The sequence below is a fragment of the Mobula birostris genome, unplaced genomic scaffold (genome assembly GCF_030028105.1).
Source record: "Mobula birostris isolate sMobBir1 unplaced genomic scaffold, sMobBir1.hap1 scaffold_497, whole genome shotgun sequence".
Classification (NCBI taxonomy): domain Eukaryota; kingdom Metazoa; phylum Chordata; class Chondrichthyes; order Myliobatiformes; family Myliobatidae; genus Mobula; species Mobula birostris.
The window spans coordinates 310,014-335,444 of NW_027278108.1; the positions used below are offsets into that span (position 1 = coordinate 310,014).

Sequence of the window (25,431 nt, forward strand, 5' to 3'; positions counted from 1 at the left end):
TCGTGATATAATCAGTGACGTGTGACCGGTTGATATTCCCATGATATAATCAGGGACGTGTGACCGGGTTGTGTTCCCTGTTCCCGTGATATAAGCAGTGATGTGTGACCGGATTGTGTTCCCTGTTCTCGTGCCATAATCAGTGACCTGTGAGTGGGTTGTGTTCCCTGTTCCCGCGATATAATCAGTGACGTGTGACTGGGTTGTGTCCATTGTTCCCGTGCCATAATCAGTGACGTGTGACCTTGTAGTGTTCCCTGTTCCCGTGATATAATCAGTGACGTGTGACCGGTTTGTGCTTCCTGTTCCCGTGATATAATCAGTGACGTGTGACCGGGTTGTGTTCCCTGTTCTTGTGATATAATCAGTGACGTCTGACCAGGTTGGGTTCCCTGTTCCCGTGATATAATCAGTGACGTGTGTCCGGATTCTGTTCCCTGTTCCCGTGATTTCATCAGTGATGTGCAACTGGGTTGCCTTCCCTGTTCCCGTAATATTACCACTGACGTGTGTCCGGGTTGTGTTCCCTGTTCCCGTGATAGAATCAGTGCCGTGTGACCGGATTGTGTTCCCTGTTCTCGTGCTATAATCAGTGACCTGTGAGAGGGTTGTATTCCCTGTTCCCGCGATATAATCAGTGACGTGTGACCGGGTTGTGTTCCCTGTTCCCGTGATATAATCAGTGACATGTGACAAGGTTGTGTTCCCTGTTCCCGTGATATAATCAGTGACGTGTAACCAGGTTGTTTTCCCTGTTCCCATGATATAATCAGTGAGGTGTAACCGGGTTGTGTTCCCTGTTCCCGTAATATAACCACTGACGTGTGACCGGGTTGTGTTCCCTGTTCCCATGATAGGATCAGTGCCGTGTGACCGGGTTGTGTTCCCTGTTCCCGTGATATAATCAGTGACCTGTGAGTGGGTTGTGTTCCCTGTTCCCGCGATGTAATCAGTGACGTGTGACCGGGTTGTGTTCCCTGTTCCCGTGATATAATCAGTGCCGTGTGACATTGTTGTGTTCCCTGTTACCGTGATATAATCAGTGACCTCTGTCCGGGTTGTGTTCCGTGTTCCCGTGATATAATCAGTAACGATCGACCGGGTTGTGTTCCCTGTTCCCGTGATAAGATCAGTGACGTGTGACCGGGTTGTGTTCCCTGTTCCCGTGACATAATTAGTGACATGTGACCGGGTTGTGTTCCCTGTTCCCGTGATATAAACAGCGACGCGTGTCCGGATTCTGTTCCCTGTTCGCGTGATATAATCAGTGACGTGTGTCTGGATCCTGTTCCCTGTTCCCGTGATATCATAAGTGATGTGCAACTAGGTTGCCTTCCCTGTTCCCGTAATATAACCACTGACTTGTGACCGGGTTGTGTTCCCTGTTCACGTGATAGAATCAGTGACGTGTGACTGGGTGGTATTCCTTATTCCCGTGATTTAATCAGTGACGTGTGACCGGGTTGTGTTCCCTGTTCTCGTGATATAATCAGTGATGTGTGACCGGATTGTGTTCCCTGTTCTCGTGCTATAATCAGTGACCTGTGAGTGGGTTGTGTTCCCTGTTCCCGCGATATAATCAGTGACGGGTGACCGGTTTGTGCTTCCTGTTCCCGTGATATAATCAGTGACGTGTGACCGGGTTGTGTTCCCTGTTCTTGTGATATAATCAGTGACCTGTGAGTGGGTTGTGTTCCCTGTTCCCGCGATATAATCAGTGACGTGTGACCGGGTTGTGTTCACTGTTCCCGTGATATAATCAGTGACATGTGACCAGGTTGTGTTCCCTGTTCCCGTGATATAATCAGTGACGTGTGACCAGGTTGTGTTCCCTGTTACCGTGATATAATCAGTGACATGTGACCGGGTTGTGTTCCCTGTTCCCGTGATATAATCAGTGACATGTGACCTGGTTGTGTTCCCTGTTCCCGCGATATAATCAGTGACGTGTGACCGGGTTGTGTTCACTGTTCCTGTGATATAATCAGTGACGTGTGACCAGGTTGTGTTCCCTGTTACCGTGATATAATCAGTGACATGTGACCGGGTTGTGTTCCCTGTTCCCGTGATATAATCAGTGACATGTGACCTGGTTGTGTTCCCTGTTCCCGTGATATAATCAGTGACGTGTGACCGGGTTGTGTTCCCTGTTCCCGTGATTTCATCAGTGATGTGCAACTGGGTTGCCTTCCCTGTTCCCGTAATATTACCACTGACGTGTGTCCGGGTTGTGTTCCCTGTTCCCGTGATAGAATCAGTGCCGTGTGACCGGATTGTGTTCCCTGTTCTCGTGCTATAATCAGTGACCTGTGAGAGGGTTGTATTCCCTGTTCCCGCGATATAATCAGTGACGTGTGACCGGGTTGTGTTCCCTGTTCCCGTGATATAATCAGTGACATGTGACAAGGTTGTGTTCCCTGTTCCCGTGATATAATCAGTGACGTGTAACCAGGTTGTTTTCCCTGTTCCCATGATATAATCAGTGAGGTGTAACCGGGTTGTGTTCCCTGTTCCCGTAATATAACCACTGACTTGTGACCGGGTTGTGTTCCCTGTTCCCATGATAGGATCAGTGCCGTGTGACCGGGTTGTGTTCCCTGTTCCCGTGATATAATCAGTGACCTGTGAGTGGGTTGTGTTCCCTGTTCCCGCGATGTAATCAGTGCCGTGTGACCGGGTTGTGTTCCCTGTTCCCGTGATATAATCAGTGCCGTGTGACATTGTTGTGTTCCCTGTTCCCGTGATATAATCAGTGACCTCTGTCCGGGTTGTGTTCCGTGTTCCCGTGATATAATCAGTAACGATCGACCGGGTTGTGTTCCCTGTTCCCGTGATATGATCAGTGACGTGTGACCGGGTTGTGTTCCCTGTTCCCGTGACATACTTAGTGACATGTGACCGGGTTGTGTTCCCTGTTCCCGTGATATAAACAGCGACGTGTGTCCGGATTCTGTTCCTTGTTCGCGTGATATAATCAGTGACGTGTGTCCGGATCCTGTTCCCTGTTCCCGTGATATCATAAGTGATGTGCAACTAGGTTGCCTTCCCTGTTCCCGTAATATAACCACTGACTTGTGACCGGGTTGTGTTCCCTGTTCACGTGATAGAATCAGTGACGTGTGACTTGGTGGTATTCCTTATTCCCGTGATTTAATCAGTGACGTGTGACCGGGTTGTGTTCCCTGTTCCCGCAATATAATCAGTGACGTGTGACCGGGTTGTGTTCACTGTTCCCGTGATATAATCAGTGACATGTGACCAGGTTGTGTTCCCTGTTCCCGTGATATAATCAGTGACGTGTGACCAGGTTGTGTTCCCTGTTACCGTGCTATAATCAGTGACCTGTGAGAGGGTTGTATTCCCTGTTCCCGCGATATAATCAGTGACGTGTGACCGGGTTGTGTTCCCTGTTCCCGTGATATAATCAGTGACATGTGACAAGGTTGTGTTCCCTGTTCCCGTGATGTAATCAGTGACGTGTAACCAGGTTGTTTTCCCTGTTCCCATGATATAATCAGTGAGGTGTAACCGGGTTGTGTTCCCTGTTCCCGTAATATAACCACTGACTTGTGACCGGGTTGTGTTCCCTGTTCCCATGATAGGATCAGTGCCGTGTGACCGGGTTGTGTTCCCTGTTCCCGTGATATAATCAGTGACCTGTGAGTGGGTTGTGTTCCCTGTTCCCGCGATGTAATCAGTGCCGTGTGACCGGGTTGTGTTCCCTGTTCCCGTGATATAATCAGTGCCGTGTGACATTGTTGTGTTCCCTGTTCCCGTGATATAATCAGTGACCTCTGTCCGGGTTGTGTTCCGTGTTCCCGTGATATAATCAGTAACGATCGACCGGGTTGTGTTCCCTGTTCCCGTGATATGATCAGTGACGTGTGACCGGGTTGTGTTCCCTGTTCCCGTGATATAAACAGCGACGTGTGTCCGGATTCTGTTCCTTGTTCGCGTGATATAATCAGTGACGTGTGTCCGGATCCTGTTCCCTGTTCCCGTGATATCATAAGTGATGTGCAACTAGGTTGCCTTCCCTGTTCCCGTAATATAACCACTGACTTGTGACCGGGTTGTGTTCCCTGTTCACGTGATAGAATCAGTGACGTGTGACTTGGTGGTATTCCTTATTCCCGTGATTTAATCAGTGACGTGTGACCGGGTTGTGTTCCCTGTTCCCGCAATATAATCAGTGACGTGTGACCGGGTTGTGTTCACTGTTCCCGTGATATAATCAGTGACATGTGACCAGGTTGTGTTCCCTGTTCCCGTGATATAATCAGTGACGTGTGACCAGGTTGTGTTCCCTGTTACCGTGATATAATCAGTGACATGTGACCGGGTTGTGTTCCCTGTTCCCGTGATATAATCAGTGACATGTGACCTGGTTGTGTTCCCTGTTCCCGCGATATAATCAGTGACGTGTGACCGGGTTGTGTTCACTGTTCCTGTGATATAATCAGTGACGTGTGACCAGGTTGTGTTCCCTGTTACCGTGATATAATCAGTGACATGTGACCGGGTTGTGTTCCCTGTTCCCGTGATATAATCAGTGACATGTGACCTGGTTGTGTTCCCTGTTCCCGTGATATAATCAGTGACATGTGACCGGGTTGTGTTCCCTGTTCCCGTGATATAATCAGTGACATGTGACCAGGTTGTGTTCCCTGTTCCCGTGATATAATCAGTGACGTGAGACCAGGTTGTCTTCCCTGTTCCCGTGATACAATCAGTGACGTGTGACCGGGTTGTGCTACCTGTTCCCGTGATATAATCAGTGACGTCTGAGCGGATTGTGTTCCCAGTTCCCGTGATATAATCAGTGAAATGTGACCAGACTGTGTTCCCTGTTCCCATGATATAATCAGTGATGTTTGACCTTGTTGTGTTCTCTGTTCCCGTGATATAATCAGTGACGTGTGACCAGTTTGTGTTCCCTGTTCTGTGATAAAAATCAGTGACGTGTGACCGGGTTGTGTTCCCGGTTCCCGTGATATAATCAGTGACGTGTGACTGGGTTGTGTTCCCTGTTCACGTGATATAATCAGTGACATGTGTCCTGATTCAGTTCCCTGTTCCTGTGATATAATCAGTTAGGTGTGACCAGGTTGTGTTCCCTGCTCCCGTTATATAATCAGTGACGTGTGTCCGGATTCTGTTCCCTGTTGCTGTGATATAATCAGTGACGTCTGACCAGGTTGGGTTCCCTGTTCCCGTGATATAATCAGTGACGTGTGTCCGGATTCTGTTCCCTGTTCCCGTGATTTCTTCAATAATGTGCAACTAGGTTGCCTTCCCTGTACCCGTAATATAACCACTGACGTGTGACCGGATTGTGTTCCCTGTTCTCGTGCTGTAATCAGTGACCTGTGAGTGGGTTGTGTTACCTGTTCCCGCGATATAATCAGTGACGTGTGACCAGGTTGTGTTCCCTGTTCCCGTGATATAATCAGTGACGTGTGACCGGGTTGTGCTTCCTGTTCCCATGATATAATCAGTGAAGTGTGACCGGGTTGTGTTCCCTGTTCTTGTGATATAATCAGTGACGTCTGACCAGGTTGTGTTCCCTGTTCCCGTGATATAATCAGTGACGTGTGTCTGGATTCTGTTCCCTGTTCCCGTGATTTCATCAGTGATGTGCAACTAGGTTGCCTTCCCTGTTCCCATAATATAACCACTGATGTGTGACCGGGTTGTGTTCCCTGCTCCCGTGATAGAATCAGTGCCGTGTGACCGGGATGTGTTCCCTGTTCCCGCGATATAATCAGTGACATGTGACCAGGTTGTGTTCCCTGTTCCCGTGATATAATCAGTGACGTGTGACCGGGTTGTGTTCCCTGTTCTTGTGATATAATCAGTGACCTGTGAGTGGGTTGTGTTCCCTGTTCCCGCGATATAATCAGTGACGTGTGACCGGGTTGTGTTCACTGTTCCCGTGATATAATCAGTGACATGTGACCAGGTTGTGTTCCCTGTTCCCGTGATATAATCAGTGACGTGTGACCAGGTTGTGTTCCCTGTTACCGTGATATAATCAGTGACATGTGACCGGGTTGTGTTCCCTGTTCCCGTGATATAATCAGTGACATGTGACCTGGTTGTGTTCCCTGTTTCCGCGATATAATCAGTGACGTGTGACCGGGTTGTGTTGACTGTTCCCGTGATATAATCAGTGACGTGTGACCAGGTTGTGTTCCCTGTTACCGTGATATAATCAGTGACATGTGACCGGGTTGTGTTCCCTGTTCCCGTGATATAATCAGTGACATGTGACCTGGTTGTGTTCCCTGTTCCCGTGATATAATCAGTGACGTGTGACCGGGTTGTGTTCCCTGTTCCCGTGATATAATCAGTGACATGTGACCAGGTTGTGTTCCCTGTTCCCGTGATATAATCAGTGACGTGAGACCAGGTTGTCTTCCCTGTTCCCGTGATATAATTAGTGACGTGTGACCGGGTTGTGTTACCTGTTCCCGTGATATAATCAGTGACGTCTGAGCGGATTGTGTTCCTAGTTCCCGTGATATAATCAGTGAAATGTGACCAGACTGTGTTCCCTGTTCCCATGATATAATCAGTGATGTTTGACCTTGTTGTGTTCTCTGTTCCCGTGATATAATCAGTGACGTGTGACCAGTTTGTGTTCCCTGTTCTGTGATAAAAATCAGTGACGTGTGACCGGGTTGTGTTCCCGGTTCCCGTGATATAATCAGTGACGTGTGACTGGGTTGTGTTCCCTGTTCCCGTTAAATAATCAGTAACAAGTGAGCGGGTTGTGTTCCCTGTTCACGTGATATAATCAGTGACATGTGTACGGATTCAGTTCCCTGTTCCTGTGATATAATCAGTTAGGTGTGACCAGGTTGTGTTCCCTGCTCCCGTTATATAATCAGTGACGTGTGTCCGGATTCTGTTCCCTGTTGCTGTGATATAATCAGTGACGTCTGACCAGGTTGGGTTCCCTGTTCCCGTGATATAATCAGTGACGTGTGTCCGGATTCTGTTCCCTGTTCCCGTGATTTCTTCAATAATGTGCAACTAGGTTGCCTTCCCTGTTCCCGTAATATAACCACTGACGTGTGACCGGATTGTGTTCCCTGTTCTCGTGCTGTAATCAGTGACCTGTGAGTGGGTTGTGTTACCTGTTCCCGCGATATAATCAGTGACGTGTGACCAGGTTGTGTTCCCTGTTCTTGTGATATAATCAGTGACGTCTGACCAGGTTGTGTTCCCTGTTCCCGTGATATAATCAGTGACGTGTGTCCGGATTCTGTTCCCTGTTCCCGTGATTTCATCAGTGATGTGCAACTAGGTTCCCTTCCCTGTTCCCATAATATAACCACTGATGTGTGACCGGGTTGTGTTCCCTGTTCCCGTGATAGAATCAGTGCCGTGTGACCGGGATGTGTTCCCTGTTCCCGTGATATAATCAGTGACCTGTGAGTGGGTTGTGTTCCCTGTTCCCGCGATATAATCAGTGACATGTGACCAGGTTGTGTTCCCTGTTCCCGTGATATAATCGGTGACGTCTGACCAGGTTGTGTTCCCTGTTCCCGTGATATAATCAGTGACGTGTGACCAGGTTGTGTTCCCTGTTCCCGTGATATAATCAGTGACATGTGACCAGGTTGTGTTCCCTGTTCCCGTGATATAATCAGTGACGTGTGACCAGGTTGTGTTCCCTGTTCCCGTGATATAATCAGTGACGTGTGACATTGTTGTGTTCCCTGTTCCCGTGATATAATCAGTGACCTCTGTCCGGGTTGTGTTCCCTGTACCCATGATATAATCAGTGAGGTGTGACCGGGTTGTGTTCCCTGTTCCCGTGATATAATCAGTGACGTGTGACCAGGTTGTGTTCCCTGTTCTTGTGATCTAATCAGTGACGTCTGACCAGGTTGTGTTCCCTGTTCCCGTGATATAATCAGTGACGTGTGTCCGGATTCTGTTCCCTGTTCCCATGATATCATCAGTGACGTGTGACCGGGTTGTGTTCCCTGTTCCCGTAATATAATCAGTGACGTGTGACCGGGTTGTGTTCCGTGTTCTTGTGATTTAATCAGTGACGTCTGAGCAGGTTGTGTTCCCTGTTCCCCTGGTATAATCAGTGACATGTGCCCGGTTTATATTCCCAAGATATAATCAGTGACGTGTGACCGGGTTGTGTTACCTGTTCTCGTGATATAATCAGTGACGTCTGAGCGGATTGTGTTCCCAGTTCCCGTGATATAATCAGTGAAATGTGACCAGACTGTGTTCCCTGTTCCCATGATATAATCAGTGATGTTTGACCTTGTTGTGTTCTCTGTTCCCGTGATATAATCAGTGACGTGTGACCGGGTTGTGTTCCCTGTTCCCGTTAAATAATCAGTAACAAGTGAGCGGGTTGTGTTCCCTGTTCACGTGATATAATCAGTGACATGTGTCCGCATTCTGTTCCCTGTTGCTGTGATATAATCAGTTAGCTGTGAGCAAGTTGTCTTCCCTGCTCCCGTGGTATAATCAGTGACGTGTGTCCGGATTCTGTTCCCTGTTGCTGTGATATAATCAGTGAGATGTGACCAGGTTGTGTTCCCTGTTCCTGTGATATAATCAGTGACATGTGACCGGGTTGTGTTCCCTGTTCCCGTGATATAATCAGTGACGTGTGACATTGTTGTGTTCCCTGTTCCCGTGATATAATCAGTGACCTCTGTCCGGGTTGTGTTCCGTGTTCCCGTAATATAATCAGTAATGATCGACCGGGTTGTGTTCCCTGTTCCCGTGATATGATCAGTGACGTGTGACCGGGTTGTGTTCCCTGTTCCCGTGATATAATCAGTGACGTGTGACCGGGTTGTGTTACCTGTTCCCGTGATATAATCAGTGACGTTGAGCGGATTGTGTTCCCAGTTCCCGTGATATAATCAGTGAAATGTGACCAGACTGTGTTCCCTGTTCCCATGATATAATCAGTGATGTTTGACCTTGTTGTGTTCTCTGTTCCCGTGATATAATCAGTGACGTGTGACCAGGTTGTGTTCCCTGTTCTGTGATAAAAATCAGTGACATGTGACCGGGTTGTGTTCCCTGTTCCCGTGATATAATCAGTGACATGTGACCGGGTTGTGTTCCCTGTTCCCGTGATATAATCAGTGACGTGTGACTGGGTTGTGTTCCCTGTTCCCGTTAAATAATCAGTAACAAGTGAGCGGGTTGTGTTCCCTGTTCACATGATATAATCAGTGACATGTGTCCGGATTCTGTTCCCTGTTCCTGTGATATAATCAGTTAGGTGTGACCAGGTTGTGTTCCCTGCTTCCGTGATATAATCAGTGACGTGTGTCCGGATTCTGTTCCCTGTTGCTGTGATATAATCAGTGACGTCTGACCAGGTTGGGTTCCCTGTTCCCGTGATATAATCAGTGACGTGTGTCCGGATTCTTTTCTCTGTTCCCGTGATTTCTTCAGTGATGTGCAACTAGGTTGCCTTCCCTGTTCCCGTAATATAACCACTGACGTGTGACCGGGTTGTGTTCCCTGTTCCCGTGATAGAATCAGTGCCGTGTGACCGGGTTGTGTTCCCTGTTCCCGTGATATAATCAGTGACATGTGACCGGACTGTGTTCCCTGTTCCCGTGATATAAGCAGTGATGTGTGACCGGATTGTGTTCCCTGTTCTCGTGCTGTAATCAGTGACCTGTGAGTGGGTTGTGTTACCTGTTCCCGCGATATAATCAGTGACGTGTGACCGGGTTGTGTTCCCTGTTCCCGTGATATAATCAGTGACATGTGACCGGGTTGCGTTCCCTGTTCTTGTGATATAATCAGTGACGTCTGACCAGGTTGTGTTCCCTGTTCCCGTGATATAATCAGTGACGTGTGTCCGGATTCTGTTCCCTGTTCCCGTGATTTCATCAATGATGTGCAACTAGGTTGCCTTCCCTGTTCCCGTAATATAACCACTGATGTGTGACCGGGTTGTGTTCCCTGTTCCCGTGATAGAATCAGTGCCGTGTGACCGGGATGTGTTCCCTGTTCCCGTAATATAATCAGTGACCTGTGAGTGGGTTGTGTTCCCTGTTCCCGCGATATAATCAGTGACGTGTGACCGGGTTGTGTTCCCTGTTCCCGTGATATAATCAGTGACATGTGACTGGGTTGTGTTCCCTGTTCCCGTGATATAATCAGTGACGTGTGACCAGGTTGTGTTCCCTGTTACCGTGATATAATCAGTGACATGTGACCGGGTTGTGTTCCCTGTTCCCGTGATATAATCAGTGACATGTGACCTGGTTGTGTTCCCTGTTCCCATGATATAATCAGTGACGTGTGACCAGGTTGTGTTTCCTGTTCCCGTGATATAATCAGTTACATATGACCAGGTTGTGTTCCCTGTTCCCGTGATATAATCAGTGACGTGTGACATTGTTGTGTTCCCTGTTCCCGTGATATAATCAGTGACCTCTGTCCGGGTTGTGTTCCGTGTTCCCGTGATATAATCAGTGACGTGTGACTGGGTTGTGTTCCCTGTTCCCGTTAAATAATCAGTAACAAGTGAGCGGGTTGTGTTCCCTGTTCACGTGATATAATCAGTGACATGTGTCCGGATTCTGTTCCCTGTTCCTGTGATATAATCAGTTAGGTGTGACCAGGTTGTGTTCCCTGCTTCCGTGATATAATCAGTGACGTGTGTCCGGATTCTGTTCCCTGTTGCTGTGATATAATCAGTGACGTCTGACCAGGTTGGGTTCCCTGTTCCCGTGATATAATCAGTGACGTGTGTCCAGATTCTGTTCCCTGTTCCCGTGATTTCTTCAGTGATGTGCAAGTAGGTTGCCTTCCCTGTTCCCGTAATATAACCACTGACGTGTGACCGGGTTGTGTTCCCTGTTCCCGTGATATAATCAGTGACATGTGACCGGACTGCGTTCCCTGTTCCCGTGATATAAGCAGTGATGAGTGACCGGATTGTGTTCCCTGTTCTCGTGCTGTAATCAGTGACCTGTGAGTGGGTTGTGTTACCTGTTCCCGCGATATAATCAGTGACGTGTGACCGGGTTGTGTACCTGTTCCCGTGATATAATCAGTGACATGTGACCGGGTTGTGTTCCCTGTTCCTGTGATATAATCAGTGACGTGTGACCGGTTTGTGCTTCCTGTTCCCATGATATAATCAGTGACGTGTGACCGGGTTGTGTTCCCTGTTCTTGTGATATAATCAGTGACGTCTGACCAGGTTGTGTTCCCTGTTCCCGTGATATAATCAGTGACGTATGTCCGGATTCTGTTCCCTGTTCCCGTGATTTCATCAGTGATGTGCAACTAGGTTGCCTTCCCTGTTCCCGTAATATAACCACTGATGTGTGACCAGGTTGTGTTCCCTGTTCCCGTGATAGAATCAGTGCCGTGTGACCAGGATGTGTTCCCTGTTCCCGTGATATAATCAGTGACCTGTGAGTGGGTTGTGTTTCCTGTTCCCGCGATATAATCAGTGACGTGTGACCGGGTTGTGTTCCCTGTTCCCCTGATATAATCAGTGACATGTGACCAGGTTGTGTTCCCTGTTCCCGTGATATAATCAGTGACGTGTGACCAGGTTGTGTTCCCTGTTACCGTGATATAATCAGTGACATGTGACCGGGTTGTGTTCCCTGTTCCCGTGATATAATCAGCGACATGTGACCTGGTTGTGTTCCCTGTTCCCATGATATAATCAGTGACCTGTGACCAGGTTGTGTTCCCTGTTCCCGTGATATAATCAGTTACATATGACCAGGTTGTGTTCCCTGTTCCCGTGATATAATCAGTGACGTGTGACATTGTTGTGTTCCCTGTTCCCGTGATATAATCAGTGACCTCTGTCCGGGTTGTGTTCCGTGTTCTCGTGATATAATCAGTAACGATCGACCGGGTTGTGTTCCCTGTTCCCGTGATATGATCAGTGACGTGTGACCGGGTTGTGTTCCCTGTTCCCGTGACATAATTAGTGACATGTGACCGGGTTGTGTTCCCTGTTCCCGTGATATAAACAGCGACGTGTGTCCGGATTCTGTTCCCTGTTCGCGTGATATAATCAGTGACGTGTGTCCGGATCCTGTTCCCTGTTCCCGTGATATCATAAGTGATGTGCAACTAGGTTGCCTTCCCTGTTCCCGTAATATAACCACTGACTTGTGACCGGGTTGTGTTCCCTGTTCACGTGATAGAATCAGTGACGTGTGACTGGGTGGTATTCCTTATTCCCGTGATTTAATCAGTGACGTGTGACCGGGTTGTGTTCCCTGTTCTCGTGATATAATCAGTGACGTGTGACATTGTTGTGTTCCCTGTTTCCGTGATATAATCAGTGACCTCTGTCCGGGTTGTGTTCCGTGTTCCCGTAATATAATCAGTAACGATCGACCGGGTTGTGTTCCCTGTTCCCGTGATATGATCAGTGACGTGTGACCGGGTTGTGTTCCCTGTTCCCGTGATATAATCAGTGACGTGTGACCGGGTTGTGTTACCTGTTCCCGTGATATAATCAGTGACGTCTGAGCGGATTGTGTTCCCAGTTCCCGTGATATAATCAGTGAAATGTGACCAGACTGTGTTCCCTGTTCCCATGATATAATCAGTGAAGTTTGACCTTGTTGTGTTCTCTGTTCCCGTGATATAATCAGTGACGTGTGACCAGGTTGTGTTCCCTGTTCTGTGATAAAAATCAGTGACATGTGACCGGGTTGTGTTCCCTGTTCCCGTGATGTAATCAGTGACGTGTGACTCGGTTGTGTTCCCTGTTCCCGTTAAATAATCAGTAACAAGTGAGCGGGTTGTGTTCCCTGTTCACGTGATATAATCAGTAACATGTGTCCGGATTCTGTTCCCTGTTCCTGTGATATAATCAGTTAGGTGTGACCAGGTTGTGTTCCCTGCTCCCGTGATATAATCAGTGACGTGAGTCCGGATTCTGTTCCCTGTTGCTGTGATATAATCAGTGACGTCTGACCAGGTTGGGTTCCCTGTTCCCGTGATATAAACAGCGACGTGTGTCCGGATTCTGTTCCCTGTTCGCGTGATATAATCAGTGACGTGTGTCTGGATTCTGTTCCCTGTTCCCGTGATATCATAAGTGATGTGCAACTAGGTTGCCTTCGCTGTTCATGTAATATAACCACTGACGTGTGACCGGGTTGTGTTCCCTGTTCACGTGATAGAATCAGTGACGTGTGACTGTGTGGTATTCCTTATTCCCGTGATTTAATCAGTGACGTGTGACCGGGTTGTGTTCCCTGTTCTCGTGATATAATCAGTGACGTGTGACCGGTTGATATTCCCATGATATAATCAGTGACGTGTGACCGGACTGTGTTCCCTGTTCCCGTGATATAAGCAGTGATGTGTGACCGGATTGTGTTCCCTGTTCTCGTGCTATAATCAGTGACCTGTGAGTGGGTTGTGTTCCCTGTTCCCGCGATATAATCAGTGACGTGTGACCGGGTTGTGTCCCCTGTTCCCGTGCCATAATCAGTGACGTGTGACCTTGTTGTGTTCCCTGTTCCCGTGATATAATTAGTGACGTGTGACCGGTTTGTGCTTCCTGTTCCCGTGATATAATCAGTGACGTGTGACCGGGTTGTGTTCCCTGTTCTTGTGATATAATCAGTGATGTGCAACTAGGTTGCCTTCCCTGTTCCCGTAATATAACCACTGACGTGTGACCGGGTTGTGTTCCCTGTTCCCGTGATTGAATCAGTGCCGTGTGACCGGGTTGTGTTCCCTGTTCCCGTGATATAATCAGTGACATGTGACCGGACTGTGTTCCCTGTTCCCGTGATATAAGCAGTGATGTGTGACCGGATTGTGTTCCCTGTTCTCGTGCTATAATCAGTGACCTGTGAGTGGGTTGTGTTCCCTGTTCCCGCAATATAATCAGTGACATGTGACCAGGTTGTGTTCCCTGTTCCCGTCATATAATCAGTGACGTTTAACCAGGTTGTTTTCCCTGTTCCCATGATATAATCAGTGAGGTGTAACCGGGTTGTGTTTCCTGTTCCCGTGCAATAATCAGTGACGTGTGACCTTGTTGTGTTCCCTGTTCCCGTGATAGAATCAGTGCCGTGTGACCGGGTTGTGTTCCGTGTTCCCGTGATATAATCAGTGACATGTGACCAGGTTGTGTTCCGTGTTCCCGTGATATAATCAGTGACGTGTGACTGGGTTATGTTGCCTGTTTCCGTGATATAATCAGTGATGTCTGAGCGGATTGTGTTCCCAGTTCCCGTGATATAATCAGTGAAATGTGACCAGACTGTGTTCCCTGTTCCCGTGATATAATCAGTGATGTTTGACCTTGTTGTGTTCTCTGTTCCCGTGATATAATCAGTGACGTGTGACCAGGTTGTGTTCCCTGTTCTGTGATAAAAATCAGTGACATGTGACCGGGTTGTGTTCCCTGTTCCTGTGATATAATCAGTTAGGTGTGACCAGGTTGTGTTCCCTGCTCCCGTGGTATAATCAGTGACGTGTGTCCGGATTCTGTTCCCTGTTGCTGTGATATAATCAGTGAGATGTGACCAGTTTGTGTTCCCTGTTCCCGTGATATAATCAGTGACATGTGACCGGGTTGTGTTCCCTGTTCCCGTGATATAATCAGTGACGTGTGACATTGTTGTGTTCCCTGTTCCCGTGATATAATCAGTAACGATCGACCGGGTTGTGTTCCCAGTTCCCGTGATATAATCAATGACATGTGACCGGTTTGTGCTTCCTGTTCCCATGATATAATCCGTGACGTGTGACCGTGTTGTGTTCCCTGTTCCCGAGATATAATCAGTGACATGTGACCCGGTTGTGTTCCCTGTTCCCGTTAAATAATCAGTAACAAGTGATCGGGTTGTGTTCCCTGTTCACGTGATATAATCAGTGATGTGTGTCCGGATTCTGTTCCCTCTTCCCATGATATAATCAGTGACGTGTGACCGGGTTGTGTTCCCTGTTCACGTGACATAATCAGTGACGTGTGACGGTTTGTGTTCCCTGTTCTTGTGATATAATCAGTGACGTCTGACCAGGTTGGGTTCCCTGTTCCCGTGATATAATCAGTGACGTGTGTCCGGATTCTGTTCCCTGTTCCCGTGATATCATCAGTGATGTGCGACTAGGTTGCGTTCCCTGTTCCCGTAATATAACCAGTGATGTGTGACCGGGTTGTGTTCCCTGTTCCCGTGACATAATCAGTGAGGTGTAACCGGGTTGTGTTCCCTGTTCCCGTAATATAATCTGTGTAGTGTGACCTTGTTGTGTTCTCTGTTCCCGTGACATAATCAGTGACGTGTGACCAGGTTGTGTTCCCTGTTCCCGTGATATAATCAGTCATGTGACCGGGTTGTGTTCCCTGTTCCCGTGATATAATCAGTAACAAGTGACAGGGTTGTGTTCCCTGTTCACGTGATATAATCAGTGACGTGTTTCCGGATTCTGTTCCCTGTTCCTGTGATATAATCAGTGAGGTGTGACCAGGTTGTGTTCCCTGTTCCCGAGATCTAAACAGTGACGTGTGACCGGGTTGTGTTCCGTGTTCCCGTTAAATAATCAGTAACAAGTGACAGGGTTGTGTTCCCTGTTCACGTGATATTATCAGTGACGTGTGAAGGGGATGTGTTCCCTTCTCCTGTGATATAATCAGTGACGTGTGACCGGGTTGTGTTCCCTGTTCCCGTGATATAATCAGTGATGTGTGACCGGGTTGTGTTCCCTCTTCTCGTGACATAATCAGTGAGGTGTAACCCGGTTGTGTTCCTTGTTCCAGTAATATAATCAGTGACGTGTGACCTTGTTGTGTTCACTGTTCCCGTGACATAATCAGTGACGTGTGATAGGGTTGTGTTCTCTGTTCCTGCGGTATAATCAGTGACGTGTGACCAGCTTGTGTTCCCTGTTCCCATGATATAATCAGTGACGTGTGACCTTGTTGTGTTCCCTGTTCCCGTGATATAATCAGTGTCGTGTGATCGGGTTGTGTTCTCTGTTCCCGTGATATAATCAGTGACGTGTTCGAGCTTGTGTTCCCTGTTCCCATGATATAATCAGTGACGTGTGACCATGTTGCGTTCCCTGTTCCCGAGATATAATCAGTGACGTGTGACCGGGTTGTGTTCCCTGTTCCCGTTAAATAATCAGTAACAAGTGATCGGGTTGTTTTCCCTGTTCACGTGATATAATCAGTGACGTGTGTCCGGATTCTGTTCCCTGTTCCCATGATATAATCAGTGACGTGTGAAGGGGTTGTGTTCCCTGCTCCTGTGATATAATCAATGATGTGTGACCGGGTAGTGTTCCTTGTTCCCGTGATATAATGAGTGATGTGTGACCAGGTTGTGTTCCTTGTTCCCGTGATATAATCACTGACGTGTGACCGGGTTGTGCTTCCTGTTCCCGTGATATAATCAGTGACGTGTGACCGGGTTGTGTTCCCTGTTCCCGTGATATAATCAGTGACGTGTGACCGGGTTGTGTTCCCTGTTCTTGTGATTTAATCAGTGACGTCTGAGCAGGTTGTGTTCCCTGTTCCGCTGGTAAAATCAGTGACTTGTGCCCGGTTTATATTCCCGTGATATAATCAGTGACGTCTGAGCGGGTTGTGTTCCCTGTTCCCGAGATCTAAACAGTGACGTGTGAACGGTTTTTGTTCACTGTTCCCGTTAAATAATCAGTAACAAGTGACAGGGTTGTGTTCCCTGTTCACGTGATATAATCAGTGAACTTTGCCCGGATTCTGTTCCCTTTTCCCGTGATATAATCAGTGACGTGTGAAGGGGTTGTGTTCCCTTCTCCTGTGATCTAATCAATGACGTGTGTCCGGATGCTGTTCCCTGTTCCTGTGATATAATCAGTGAGGTGTGACCAGGTTGTGTTCCCTGTTCCCGTGATATAATCAGTGACGGGTGACTGGGTTGTGTTCCCTGTTCTCGTGATATAAACAGCGACGTGTGACCGTGTTGCGTTCCCTGTTCCCGAGATATAATCAGTGACATGTGACCCGGTTGTGTTCCCTGTTCCCGTTAAATAATCAGTAACAAGTGATCGGGTTGTGTTCCCTGTTCACGTGATATAATCAGTGATGTGTGTCCGGATTCTGTTCCTTGTTCTCGTGATATTATCAGTGACGTGTGACCAGGTTGTGTTCCCTGTTCCCGTCATACAATCAGTAACGTGTAACCAGGTTGTTTTGCCTGTTCCCATGATATAATCAGTGAGGTGTAACCGGGTTGTGTTCCCTGTTCCCGTGACATAATCAGTGACGTGTGACCGTGTTGTGTTCACTGTTCCCGTGATATAATCAGTGACGTGTGATCGGGTTGTGTTCTCTGTTCCCGTGATATAATCAGTGACGTGTTCGAGCTTGTGTTCCCTGTTCCCATGATATAATCCGTGACGTGTGACCGTGTTGCGTTCCCTGTTCCCGAGATATAATCAGTGACATGTGACCCGGTTGTGTTCCCTGTTCCCGTTAAATAATCAGTAACAAGTGATCGGGTTGTGTTCCCTGCTCCTGTGATATAATCAGTAACGTGTGACCGGGTTGTGTTCCCTGTTCCCGTGATATAATCAGTGAGGTGTGACCAGGTTGTGTTCCCTGTTCTCGTGATATAACCAGTGACGTGTGACCAGCTGTTACAGCCCTGCTCCCAGCATATAATCTAGAAAGTTCAGATGTTAGAATCAGAAGAGGCCATGGCAGAAGCTCACCTGCCGATCTCCGAGCACTTTGCTGCATCTGTGGCGACTGCTGCTCTGGCGTAGGAGTGGAGCGGTGACTTCTTCGGCCTGAGCCCGAAGTAGAGGCCTAGTGTCAGTGCGAGAATCAGCAGCAGTGCCACCAGTACTGCGATCGCTTTCTTTCCACGTCTCATGCTGCAGGAAGCACGAAGGGAGGGTCAGAGCTGAATCCTCCTGTGAGGGACTTTACCGTTGGCACGCATTGTGAAAGGTGGCTGTGGAGGACTTGTCATTGGGCCTATTTAAAGCTGAGTTTATTAGCAAGGGTGTCAGAGTTAATGAGGTGGAGGAGGAGGAGGAAGGAAAATCAATCTTCCGTGCGGAGCAGTCTTGATGGATTGAGGTTGCTTGTGAGAATCACAACCAGCCTCTCAATGCATTTCAATCTGGTGGGCCTCAAAGCCACAGGGTAGTATTGAGTAAGGTATGCCATCTTGTTTTAATTCAAGACTGGGAGATAATGGTCCTCTTAACACAGTGGGAAACTCAGCAAGGGGAGAAGTTAAAAATGACTATGGATACCCTGCCTGTTGATCTGCACACAATCTAAGGGCTTGGCCAAGGAAACCATCCACACTCTGTTTTCACTCTCCACACCTCACAACGCTTTGGTGTGGGTTTGGAGGTCCGTGTTTCACCCAGATAACAGAAAACCATCCTGGGATAGAAAATCCTTCCTCCCCTGTACACTGAGGTAGAGGAGGCAGGATCATGCAGGGAATCGTATTTATTTTTTTGTTGAGACATAGTGCAGGATCGGCTCTTTTGGCTCTTCGAGCCACACTGCCCAGCAACTCCCAGTTTAACACTCGCCTCACCACAGGACAATTTACAATGACCAATTAATCCTTCCAGCGATATTCCTTTGGACTGTGGAAGGAAACCCATGTGGTCACAGGGAGAAGATACAGACAGCAGTGGGGATTGAAGCCTCATTGCCACAACTCTCAAGTGTTGTGCTAAACACTACCCGATCATGCATGCGATAGGTAAGTACTTGAAAGAACCAAGCTAGTGGATTCGGCCTAGTACCTGGGTAACACCCTCCCAACCATCGAGCACATTGACATTAAACACTGCTGTAGAAAAGCAGCATCCTCACCACCCAGGCCATGCTCTTTTCTCGCTGCTGCCATCAGGTAGAAGGTACAAGAGCCTCAGGACTCACACCACCAGGTTCAAGAACACTTACTACCCCTCAACCATCAGGCTCTTGAACAAAGGGGTTAATCACACTCATTCTACTTCTGCTGTTCCCACACCGATGGTCTCACTTTAAGGACTCTTTACCTTGTTATGCTTTCATGTCAGGTTATTTCACACTCGTTATTTACTGCTACTTATTTATATTTACATTTCCACAGACTGTTGTCCATTGATCCTGCTTACAGTTACTGTTCTATAGATTTGCTGAGTATGCCTGCAGGAAAAGAAACTCAGGGTGGTATGTGGTGACATGTATGAATTCTGATAATACTTTGAACTTTGAACTGAGGGCTTGGGGGAATTGGCACAGAGAATGAGGCGAGTCCAGGGGAAGATAAGCCGTGGTGGGACAACCTTGAGGGGCCGAGTGGCCTACTCATGTTTCCATGGTAACACCTTAAGTCCTGGTGCACCATCCATCACACAGAACATAAAAGAGCACAGCACTGGACAGGTCATTTGGCCCACAGCATTGTGTTGATCTGTACTAAAGGTGTATGATCCATAATCCCTCCAGTCCCTCCAATTAAAAGCCTGTTGAACTCCATCAGACTGCCTGTTTTCACTGCTGCCCCTGGCAACCCATTCAAGGCACCTACAAATCTGTGTAAAATCATGTGCTTTCCCTTCATATTGCCTTGAAACTCCCCCCACCCAGGCTTAAAAGCATGTTACGGTTAGAGGGGGAGGTTTAAAGGCAATGTGAGGGGAAACTACAGGATTTTACACAGGTGCCATGGGGAAAATACCCTAGCTATGCCTCTATCAGGACTCCCCTCAACCTCTGACTCTCGAGAGCATACAACACAGGTCTCTCAAAGCTCATATCCTCTAATCTAGAGATGCTGCCTGGCCTGCTGCATTCACCAGCAACTTTGATGTGTGATCCTCTAATCCAGGCAGCTTCCGGGTACAGTAAATCCCTCTGTGTCCTTTGTTTACATTACAGAATCCAGCCTCTCATCCACGCTTGTCACTACCTCAGTAAAGCAGCCAGTGTAACCAAAGACCCCAGCCACTGAGGATTATCTCTTCTCTCCCCTCCCACGTTGCAGAAGATAAAAATGCCCAAAAGTATGTACCACCAGGCTGTAGACTGCTCCCCTTGTATGGTAAAATGGACTTTTGACCTCATAATCTAATCTGTTATGCCTTGTACCTGCCAACTGCCTGCACTGCACTTTGTCTGGAGCTGTTACACTTTATTCTGCCTTGCTGTTTCATCTTGTTCCACCTCAGTCACTGACTTGATCTGTATGAGTAGTGTGAAAGACCAGCTTTTCCGTGTATCTTGGTACGTACAGCAAGAATAACCCACTTCCACAATATTCCAAGTGTGGTCTGACTCAAAATTCATATAGTTGAAGCTTCACAGCAGAAAGTGCCCACTCCCACACAGATATACCAGACCTTCTCCATTCTACAGTGTCACCAACAGTTGGTACCTCTCCCGTAATTCACCAGGGACCATTTCCCAGCCGGCTGGTACCTCTCCCGTAATCCACCGGGGATCATTTCCCAGCCGGCTGGTACCTCTCCCGTAATCCACCGGGGACCATTTCCCAGCCGGTTGGTACCTCTCCCGTAATCCACCGGGGACCATTTCCCAGCCGCTGGTCCCTCTCCCGTAATCCACCGGGGACCATTTCCCAGCCGACTGGTACCTCTCCCGTAATCCACCCGGGACCATTTCCCAGCCGGCTGGTACCTCTCCCGTAATCCACCGGGGACCATTTCCCAGCCAGCTGGTGTCTCTCCCGTAATTCACCGGGGACCATTTCCCAGCCGGCTGGTACCTCTCCCATAATCCACCGGGGACCATTTCCCAGCCGGCTGGTGTCTCTCCCGTAATCCACCGGGGATCATTTCCCAGCCGGCTGGTCCCTCTCCCGTAATCCACCGGGGACCATTTCCCAGCCGGCTGGTACCTCTCCCGTAATCCACCGGGGACCATTTCCCAGCCGGCTGGTACCTCTCCCGTAATCCACCGGGGATCATTTCCCAGCCGGCTGGTCCCTCTCCCGTAATCCACCGGGGACCATTTCCCAGCCGGCTGGTACCTCTCCCGTAATCCACCGGGGACCATTTCCCAGCCGGCTGGTACCTCTCCCGTAATCCACCGGGGACCATTTCCCAGCCGGCTGGTGTCTCTCCCGTAATTCACCAGGGACCATTTCCCAGCCAGCTGGTGTCTCTCCCGTAATCCACCGGGGATCATTTCCCAGCCAGCTGGTGTCTCTCCCGTAATCCACCGGGGATCATTTCCCAGCCACGCTTGCTCAAGGTCACAGCCTGGCCTGTACAATCAGTCTCAGCGACACACCGTCAGTCTGGATTGGCACCAGTGATGCTGGAGCACCCCCTGTCCCGGTGCCCTGGCCTGGTTTGCCTCAGGCTACTGATGTCCCTTTCCTTGGGCACTGTTTGTCACAAGGGTTTTCCAACCAGCTCCGTGACATGAGGCAGCTCTCTTTCTGCCCTCAGACTGGCAAAGTTATCCTGCCTGCCTGTTCCCCTGTTGGCCACGGAGGAATTAAAATGTGGAAGAAAACGTCAAACTCAAGAGGTTCAAGGTCAGTGAAGCAGACAAACTGATTGTCATTGCTCTTGCTATGTGCTCAAAGGATATGGAGGCTGCCATTTTGTAGAGCTGCTCTGTAACCTCCATCTTGTGGCCTGTTTAATGAACTGATTCTCCTTCTGGGTTAATCTAATCAGAGCAACGGAACGTGGACACAAGGAATTTTTGCTAAATCTGAGATAATTTACAGATAAGCTGTGTATTGTGTACAATGCAGGTTTAAAGAAGTAATCTCGTTATCTCAACCTCGTGTCTGATTGAACTGGTTTGAACCAGAATCAAAGGTATCAAAACCAGTCACCTGAGGCATAAAGTTGTGTAGCCCTTGGACCACATCCAGTGGGAAGGTGTTCAGTGAGTCAGTCAGATGATCCATAGACAATTGCACTGAAAGTCAGCACTTGAATTGTAACAATGAATATAAAAGCAGAGGCTCCACGTGCAAAGTAGCAATAACCTTGAAGATTCACTGTCACAAGGAAGAGCCCCCAGGCCAGGGTTTGGAAGAAGAAAGGATTGATTGTCTGGCCAATGGAGAACCCCTATTTCAGTGTTATAAATTGGAAAAGTAGTCTGAGTGAGTACTGCTACAAAGAGAATTCGTGAAAAAGGATCTAGGGCTTTCCCGGTGTATCTGATGAATAAACTCTTCTCGGGGTGCAGGTATCAATTTTAATTGATGTTTCGATGACAAACTCTACCTTCTTCATGGCTGAAAGTAGAAATCATGTTCTTAGTTGTTGGCCTGGGGTCAACATAGTTACGTTGCTGTTTGTGCAGAAACAATTAAGTGCAAGCTTTGATTAATTAAAAGTTGTGTAGTAAATTTTGTAACCTAGTTCCGTTGATGATGTCAACACCCCCTGCCCATTTGTTCCTTCTTCCATTTCTACCCCACTCTGCCCTGCCTGTTCCTCCTGCTTCGCCTGTTCCTCCTGCCATTTCTACCCCACTCAGCCCTGCCTGTTCCTCCTGCTTCGCCTGTTCCTCCTGCCATTTCTACCCCACTCTGCCCTGCCTGTTCCTCCTGCTTCGCCTGTTCCTCCTGCCATTTCTACCCCACTCAGCCCTGCCTGTTCCTCCTGCTTCGCCTGTTCCTCCTGCCATTTCTACCCCACTCTGCCCTGCCTGTTCCTCCTGCTTCGCCTGTTCCTCCTGCCATTTCTACCCCACTCAGCCCTGCCTGTTCCTCCTGCTTCGCCTGTTCCTCCTGCCATTTCTATCCCACTCAGCCCTGCCTGTTCCTCCTGCTTCGCCTGTTCCTCCTGCCATTTCTACCCCACTCAGCCCTGCCTGTTCCTCCTGCTTCGCCTGTTCCTCCTGCCATTTCTATCCCACTCAGCCCTGCCTGTTCCTCCTGCTTCGCCTGTTCCTCCTGCCATTTCTACCCCACTCAGCCCTGCCTGTTCCTCCTGCTTCGCCTGTTCCTCCTGCCATTTCTATCCCACTCTGCCCTGCCTGTTCCTCCTGCCATTTCTACCCCACTCTGCCCTGCCTGTTCCTCCTGCCATTTCTATCCCACTCAGCCCTGCCTGTTCCAGGAAAATCTGGTCAGCAAAGATGCATGCATCAGGGTGCTCCTTATTGACTACAGCTCAGCATTCAATACCATCATCCCCCTCAAAACTAATCAATAAACTCCAAGACCTTGGCCTCAATACCTCCTTGTGCAATTGGATCCTGGATTTCCTCACTTGCAGACCCCAGTCAGTTCTCATTGGCAACAACATCTCCTCCACCATCTCCATCAGCACAGAGAGTCATAGACAAATACAGCAGAGAAACTGGCCCTTCGGCCCATCTACATAGAAACAGAAGAGTACAGCACAGGAACAGGCCATTCGGCCCACAATATGGTGCTGACCTGGCTAAAAAGCAAATCAAAAACACCCAAACATTAATCCTTCCTATCTACACTTGTCCATATCCCTCCATCTTCCCCACATCCATGTCCCTGTCCAAATGTCTCTTAAAAGCCTGTAATGTATTTGCCTCTCCCACCATACCAGGCAGCACATTCCAGGCATCCACCACTCTGAGAAAAAAAAAACTTTACCGTCTCATCCCTCTTGAACTTACCCCCTCTCACCTTCAATGCATGTCCTCTGGTATTAGACATTTCATCCCTGGGAAACAGTTGCTCTCTGTCCACTCTGTACATGCCTCGCATGATCTTGTAAACCTCTCTCAGATCTCCCCTCAGCCTCTGGCGGTCCAGAGAAAGCCACCCAAGTTTATCCAGCCTCTCCTGATTGCGCATGCCCGCTAAACCAGGCAGCATCCTGGTGAGCCTCCTCTGCACCCTCTCCAAAACCTCAACATCCATCCTGAAGCAAATATTCCTTTAGCCGTCTTAACCACCCTATCGACCTGTGCAGCCACTCTCAAGGAGCTATGAACTTGGAGCCCAAGATCTCTCTGCCCAGCAACACCGTTAAGGACCTTTCCCTCAACAGTGTTCTGTCTCCTTGCATTTGCCCCACTGAGGTGCAACACCTCACATTTATCTGGATGAAAGTCCATCTGCCATTTCTCTGCCCATACCTGCAACTGATCTATATCGTGCTATATTCTTTGCCAGTCTTCCTTCCTATCCACAACTCCCCCGATTTTGTTATCATCACAAACAGCAGAGGTCCCAGCACAAATTGCTGTGGAACTTGACTAATTACAGACCTCCAGCTCCAATATTGCAAGTCCTTTCAACCACGACCCTCTGTTTCCTTATGTGTGAGTCAGTTCTGAATCCAAGCAGCCAACTCACTGCGAACCCCATGACCCCATGCATCTTAATCTTCTGGATTAGACCCCCATGAGGAGGTTCGTCAAACGCCCTTTTGAAATACATGTAGACAACATCCACTGCCCTACCCTCATCAATCTCTCTCATCACCTTTGTCAAAAACTCAATCAAGTTGGTCTGGCATGACCTGCCCTGCACAAAGCCATGCAGTCTCTCCCTAATTACAACACGGGTTTCCAAATGCTCATATATCCCTTCCTTAAGAGGTTGCTTCAGGCACTTCCCTACAACTGACATCAGACTCACAGGTCCATGATTCCCAGGATCTTACCTTGTCCCCTTCCAAAATAGAGGTACAATATTAGCCACTCACCACTCCTCTGGGACCTCGACTATGGCGAGAGAGGACTCCAAGATACTGACCAAGGGCCCAGCAATCTTGTCTCTTGCCCGCTTCAATAACTTGCAGTAAATACCATCAGGCCCTGCGGGCTTATTCTCCTTAATAATCCATGGGAGGCACAACACTTCCTCCTCCTCGACCTCTAAATGCCCTAATGTATTTATACACTCAGCACTGATCTCCTGTCCTCCATTTCCTTTTCCTTGGTAAATACTGAAACAAGGTACTCATTAAGTACTTCTCTCACATTCTCTGCATCCAAGCAATTGTCCCCCACCCCCGTTATCCGTGAGTCATCCCACCCTCTCCCTCGTTATCCTCTTGTTCTTGATGTATATACAGAATGCCCTGGGATTGACCTTAATCCTGTTTGCCAAGGACTTTTCATGACCCTCCTGGCTTCCCTAATTCCCTTCTTTAGTTCTTTTCTGACTTCTCTAAACTCCTCATGTGCTCCGTTTAATCTGAACTTCCAAAGCTTTACATCGTTTTCCTTTTTCTTCTTGACTAAATTCATCATCTCTCCAGACATCCAAAGTTCTCTTATCTTTCCAACCCTGTCCTTCCTGGACTTGCCAGAGGAAAGCTCTTCCCAATTAATGCTTCTTAGTTCCTGCCTAACACCCTCGTAGTTTGCCCTACTCCATTTTAAAACTCTCCCGCAAGGACCACACCTATCCTTATCTTTAGCTATCCTGAGAGTTAAGGAGTTGTGGTCACTGTTCCCTCACAGCTCACCCATTAGAAGGTCAGTCG

At 48.4% G+C, this 25,431-nt stretch overlaps 1 protein-coding gene across 1 annotated transcript in view; it reads right to left on the reverse strand.

The window, feature by feature from the left end:
- The window catches only part of LOC140193280 (glutathione hydrolase 1 proenzyme-like), a gene marked incomplete at its 3' end in the record, with an annotated part of 319,360 nt that extends 301,484 nt beyond the window's left edge, over positions 1 to 17,876 (reverse strand). Inside the window, exon 1 of the mRNA XM_072250649.1 lies at positions 17,713 to 17,876. Coding sequence (XP_072106750.1) covers positions 17,713 to 17,876 — 164 coding nt within the window. The remainder of the gene's footprint in view (positions 1 to 17,712) is intronic.
- Between the last annotated feature and the right edge of the window lie 7,555 nt (positions 17,877 to 25,431).